General features: G+C 52.4%; 1 protein-coding gene across 1 annotated transcript in view; it reads left to right on the top strand.

Moving 5' to 3' along the window:
* Nucleotides 1-5,172, top strand: part of LOC142908408 (uncharacterized) — a 93,953-nt gene extending 88,781 nt beyond the window's left edge. Inside the window, exons 17-18 of the mRNA XM_076059037.1 lie at nt 2,126-3,352; nt 5,135-5,172. Coding sequence (XP_075915152.1) covers nt 2,126-3,352; nt 5,135-5,172 — 1,265 coding nt within the window. The remainder of the gene's footprint in view (nt 1-2,125; nt 3,353-5,134) is intronic.
* Nucleotides 5,173-7,500: the final 2,328 nt, after the last annotated feature.

Here is a 7,500-nt window from a genome sequence, read left to right as displayed (position 1 = left end):
AGCTGTGGTGAGTGGAGGTGGTGGTGGTGGTGGTTGGTGATGGAGTTGGTGGTGGTAGTGGTGGTGGAGGTAGTGGTGGTGGTAGAGGTGATGGAGGTGATGGAGGTGATGGAGTTGGTGGAGTTGGTGGTGGAGGTAGTGGTGGTGGTGGTAGAGGTGATGGAGGTGATAATGGTGATGATGGTAGTGATAGTGATGATAGCGATGGCTGTAGTGATGGTGGTGGTGGAGTTGGTGGTGATGGGAGGTGATGGAGGTGATAATGGTAGTGATGGTGATGATAGCTATGGCTGTAGTGATGGTGGTGGTGATGGAGGTGGTAGTGGAGGTGGTGGTTGGTGGTGGAGGTGATGGAGTTGGTGGTGGTGATGGTGGTGATGGTGGTGGTTATGATGGCTGTAGTGATTGTTCTGATGGTGATGGTGGTGGTGATGATGATGGTGGTTGTGGTGACGATGGTGGTGGTTATGATGATGATGATGGTGGTGGTGATGATGATGATGATGGTGGTGGTGGTGATGACGATGATGGTGATAATGGTGGTGGTGATAATGATGATGATGGTGGTGATGGTGGTGATGGTGGTGATGGTGGTGGTGATGATGATGGTGATGGTGATGATGATGATGGTGGTGATGGTGGTGGTTATGATGGCTGTAGTGATGATGGTGATGGTGGTGATGATGATGATGGTGGTGATGGTCGTGGTGGTGATGATGATGATGGTGGTGATAATGGTGATGATGATGGCTGTAGTGATGATGGTTATGATTGCTGTAGTGATGATGATGGTGGTGGTGGTGATGATGATGGTGGTGGTGATGGTGATGGTTATGATGGCTGTAGTGATGGTGGTGACGATGGTGGTGGTGATGATGATGGTTATGATGGCTGTAGTGATGGTGGTGACGATGGTGATGGTGACGATGATGGTTATGATGGCTGTTGTGATGGTGGTGACGATGGTGATGGTGACGATGTTGGTTATGATGATGATGGTTATGATGGCTGTAGTGATGGTGGTGACGATGGTTATGATGATGATGGTTATGATGGATGTAGTGATGGTGGTGACGATGGTGGTGGTGATGGTGATGGTTATGATGGCTGTAGTGATGGTGGTGATGATGGTGATGATGGTGATGATGATGATGATGGTTATGATGGCTGTAGTGATGGTGGTGATGATGGTGGTGGTTATGATGGCTGTAGTGATGGTGGTTATAATGGCTGTAGTGATGATGATGGTTATGATGGCTGTAGTGATGGTGGTGACGATGGTGATGGTGACGATGATGGTTATGATGGCTGTAGTGATGGTGGTGACGATGGTGGTGATGATGATGATGGTGATGATGATGGTTATGATGGCTGTAGTGATGATGGTGGTGGTGATGATGATGGTTATGATTACTGTAGTGATGATGGTGATGATGATGATGGTGGTGATGATGGCTGTAGTGATGATGGTGGTGGTGATGATGATGGTTATGATGATGATGATGGTGATGATGATGATGGTGGTGATGATGGCTGTAGTGATGATGGTGGTGATGATGGCTGTAGTGATGATGGTGGTGATGATCGCTGTAGTGATGATGGTGGTGGTGGTGATGATGATGGTTACGATGATGATGATGGTTATGATGGCTGTAGTGATGGTGGTGACGGTTGTGATGGTGATGATGATGATGATGATGGTTATGATGGCTGTAGTGATGGTGGTGACGGTGGTGATGGTGATGATGGTGATGATGGTGATGGTGATGATAATGATGATGATGGTTATGATGGCTGTAGTGATGGTGGTGACGGTGGTGATGGTGATGATGGTGATGATGATGGTGGTGATGATGATGATGGTTATGATGGCTGTAGTGATGGTGGTGACGGTGGTGATGGTGACGATGATGATGATGATGGTGGTGATGATGATGGTGGTGACGATGATGATGATGATGGTGGTGATGATGGTGATGGTGACGGTGGTGATGGTGACGATGATGACGATGATGATGGTGGTGACGACAATGATGACGATGGTGATGATGACGATGGTGATGGTGACGGATGCCCCCCCTTTCGCGCCCGGCCCCCCCCCCCCCCCCCCCCCCCCCCCGTTCAGTGGCGTCCCAGTTCCCGGAGGATTGTGGGAAAGAGGTGGAGGCTGCCCAGGGGTCAGGGGTCATCCACATCCTGACTCTGCTGTTGCGGCTGAGGCAGAGCTGCTGCCACCCGGCGCTCCTCCGCTCGGTGAACACTGCCTGGCACACACACACACTGGCACGTGCTGGCACGCACTGGCACGTGCTGTCACACACACACTGCCTGGCACACACGCACTGGCACGTGCTGGCACACACACACACACACACTGGCACGTGCTGTCACATCCACGCACTGGCACGTGCTGTCTCACACACACTGAAACGTGCTGGCACACACACACACTGGCACGTGCTGGCACACACACACACTGGCACGTGCTGTCACACACTGGCACGTGCTGTCACACCCACGCACTGGCACACACGCACTGGCACGTGCTGGCACACACACACACTGGCACGTGCTGTCATGCACTGGCACGTGCTGTCACACACACACTGCCTGGCACACTCACACACTGGCACGTGCCTGGCACACACACGCACTGGCACGTGCTGGCACGCGCTGGCACGTGCTGGCACGCACTGGCACGTGCTGGCACACACACACACTGGCACGTGCTGGCACACACACACTGGCACGTGCTGTCACACACTGGCACGTGCTGTCACACACTGGCACGTGCTGGCACGCACTGGCACGTTCTGTCACACACTGGCACGTGCTGTCACACACTGGCACGTGCTGGCACACCCACGCACTGGCACGCGCTGTCACGTGCCGTCACGTGCCTGGCACCCACGCACTGGCACGTGCTGTCATGCACACACACTGGCACGTGCTGGCACACACACACTGGCACGTGCCTGGCACCCACGCACTGGCACGTGCTGGCACACACTGGCACGTGCTGGCACACACTGGCACGTGCTGTCACACCCACGCACTGGCACGTGCTGGCACACCCACACACTGGCACGTGCTGTCACACACACACACTGGCACGTGCTGTCACACACGCACTGGCACGTGCTGTCACACACTGGCACGTGCTGTCACACACACACACTGGCACGTGCTGGCACGCACACACTGGCACGTGCTGTCACACCCACGCACTGGCACGTGCTGGCACACCCACACACTGGCACGTGCTGGCACACCCACGCACTGGCACGTGCTGGCACACACTGGCACGTGCTGGCACGCACTGGCACGTGCTGTCACACCCACGCACTGGCACGTGCTGGCACACACACACACTGGCACGTGCCTGGCACACGCACTGGCACGTGCCTGGCACACACGCACTGGCACGTGCCTGGCACACCCACGCACTGGCACGTGCTGTCACACCCACGCACTGGCACGTGCTGGCACACACACACACTGGCACGTGCCTGGCACACACGCACTGGCACGTGCTGGCACACACTGGCACGTGCTGGCACACCCACGCACTGGCACGTGCTGTCACACACACACGCACTGGCACGTGCTGTCACACCCACGCACTGGCACGTGCTGTCATGCACACACACTGGCACGTGCTGTCACGCACACACACTGGCACGTGCTGTCACACACTGGCACGTGCTGGCACACCCACACACTGGCACGTGCTGGCACACACACACTGGCACGTGCTGGCACACACACACTGGCACGTGCCTGGCACACCCACACACTGGCACGTGCCTGGCACACCCACGCACTGGCACGTGCTGGCACACACTGGCACGTGCTGGCACGCACTGGCACGTGCTGGCACACACACACACTGGCACGTGCTGGCACACACACACTGGCACGTGCTGGCACACCCACACACTGGCACGTGCTGGCACACCCACGCACTGGCACGTGCTGTCACACCCACGCACTGGCACGTGCTGTCACGCACTGGCACGTGCTGTCACGCACTGGCACGTGCTGGCACACCCACGCACTGGCACGTGCTGTCACGCACACACACTGGCACGTGCTGGCACACACACACACTGGCACGTGCTGTCACACCCACACACTGGCACGTGCTGTCACACACACACTGGCACGTGCTGTCACACCCACGCACTGGCACGTGCTGTCACACCCACACACTGGCACGTGCTGTCACACACACACTGGCACGTGCTGTCACACCCACGCACTGGCACGTGCTGTCACACACACACTGGCACGTGCTGGCACACCCACGCACTGGCACGTGCTGTCACACCCACGCACTGGCACGTGCTGGCACACCCACACACTGGCACGTGCTGGCACACCCACACACTGGCACGTGCTGTCACACCCACACACTGGCACGTGCTGTCACACCCACGAACTGGCACGTGCTGTCACACCCACACACTGGCACGTGCTGGCACGCACTGGCACGTACTGGCACGTGCTGGCACCCACGCACTGGCACGTGCTGGCACACCCACACACTGGCACGTGCTGTCACACCCACACACTGGCACGTGTTGTCACGCACACACTGGCACGTGCTGTCACGCCCACGCACTGGCACGTGCTGTCACACACACACACTGGCACGTGTTGTCACACACACACTGGCACGTGCTGTCACGCACACACTGGCACGTGCTGGCACACCCACGCACTGGCACGTGCTGGCACACCCACACACTGGCACGTGCTGGCACACCCACACACTGGCACGTGCTGGCACACCCACGCACTGGCACGTGCTGTCACACACACACACACTGGCACGTGCTGGCACACACTGGCACGTGCTGTCACACACTGGCACGTGCTGGCACACCCACACACTGGCACGTGCTGGCACACCCACGCACTGGCACGTGCTGTCACACACACACACATTGGCACGTGCTGGCACACACTGGCACGTGCTGTCACACACTGGCACGTGCTGGCACACCCACGCACTGGCACGTGCTGGCACGCACTGGCACGTGCTGTCACACCCACACACTGGCACGTGCTGTCACACCCACGCACTGGCACGTGCTGTCACGCACTGGCACGTGCTGTCACGCACGCACAGTCCGTCAGCTCTTCTCCAGCCCGTGTCTCGCCCGTTGAGCGCCCTCTATCCGGCTGAACAGAAGCTGTTTAGGCACGCGGTGGCTGGGCACGCGGGCTACGTGACCCAGCCAACACACTACACAATACACTACACTATACACTACACTACACATTACACTATACACTACACTACACACTACACAATATACTATTACACTACACTATACACTACACTATACACTACACTATACACTACACTATGCATTACACTATACACTACACTATACACTATACACTACACTATACACTACACTACACACTACACAATATACTATTACACTACACACTACATTACACATTACACTATACACTACACTACACACTACACAATATACTATTACACTACACACTACACTATATACTACACTACACACTACACTACACTATATACTACTATATACTACACTATACACTACACAATACACTATTACACTACACACTACACTATACACTACACACTACACAATATACTACACTACACACTACACTACACACTACACCACACTACTACACACTACACTACTATTACACTACACACTACACTATACACTACACTACTATTACACTACACACTACACAATATACTACACTACACACTACACTACTACTACACTACACACTATACAATATACTATTACACTACACACTACACTATACACTATACACTACACAATATACTACACACTACACTACTACTACACTACACACTATACAATATACTATTACACTACACACTACACTATACACTATACACTACACAATATACTACACACTACACTACTACTACACTACACACTACACAATATACTATTACACTACACACTACACTATACACTATACACTACACAATATACTACACACTACACTACTACTACACTACACACTACACAATATACTATTACACTACACACTACACAATACACTACACACTACACTACTACTACACTACACACTACACAATATACTACACTGCACACTACACTACTACACACTATACTATACACTACACTACTACACTATACACTACACACTATACTACACACTACACAATATACTACTACACTATACACTACACTACACACTACACAATATACTACACTACACACTGCACTACACATTACACTATACACTACACTATACTACTACACTACACTACTACACACTATACTACACACTACACTACTACACTACACTATACACTACACTACACACTACACTATATACTACTATATACTACACTACACATTACACTACACACTACACTACCACTACACTATACACTACACTATACAGTACACACTGCACTACACACTACACAATATATTACACTACACTGCACTACACACTATACTACACGTTACAATACACATTACACTCCACATTACACTACAAACTATTATTACTACACTACACTATACACTACACACTAGACTACTACACACTACACTACTACACTACACACTACACTATACTACACATTACACTACGCACTATTATTACTACACTACACACTACAATACACACTACACATTACACTACACATTACACTACACTATACAATACACACTATTATTACTACACTAGACACTACACTATACACTACACTATACACTACACACTACACTACACTATACACTACACACACTACACTATATACTACACTATACACTACACTATACACTACACTATGACCCAGCCAATGCAGCTTTTCCTGCCGGAGGAGCTCACTGATGGGACCCTGCCCAGATCTTTCGAGGATTTATGAGCATCTCACACAATCCAGCCTGGTTAAACCCAGGATGGATCGTAGGCAGGCCAGCCTAAATGTTTCTAACCGGTGAAGATGTTCCATTAGGGGGGTCCACGTTTCGCAAGCGTAGAGAAGGGAGGGAATGACCGTGGCCGAGAAGACCTGAAGCTTAGTGCGGAGCGACAGACCAGGTAGCTTCCACACAGCGTTTCGCAACCGATTAAAAGATATTGCCGCTCGACTGATTCGGAGTGAGACCTCTGCTGTTAAACTGGAGCCAGTCATGAGCACACTGCCCAGGTATGGGGAACTCTCCACTCTCTCCACAACTGCCCCATCACCGATTGGGAGTTGTGGGGGTGGAGTGTCCGATGGTACAAAATACCCAAGCAGGTGCTTAGTTTTGGTGGGGCTGATGGTAAGGCCACATCTCTTAGTGGCATGCTCCAGTCTCAGCAGCAGCGTCTCCAACTCCTCCTCTGAATGAGCAGCTATTACCAAATCATCGGCATACGTAACGTGGTTGAGCAATAGGGAGCCATCCCTTGAGCGCACCCGGGCATCGATCAGCCTCC

This window comes from Petromyzon marinus (genome assembly GCF_048934315.1).
Source record: "Petromyzon marinus isolate PM22_M1 ecotype Great Lakes invasive population chromosome 84 unlocalized genomic scaffold, UKy_Petmar_22M1.pri1.0 chr84_unloc.1, whole genome shotgun sequence".
Classification (NCBI taxonomy): Eukaryota; Metazoa; Chordata; class Hyperoartia; order Petromyzontiformes; family Petromyzontidae; genus Petromyzon; species Petromyzon marinus.
The sequence above is the reverse complement of the archived record's forward strand: the minus strand, read 5'-3'. Positions and strand labels throughout refer to the sequence as shown.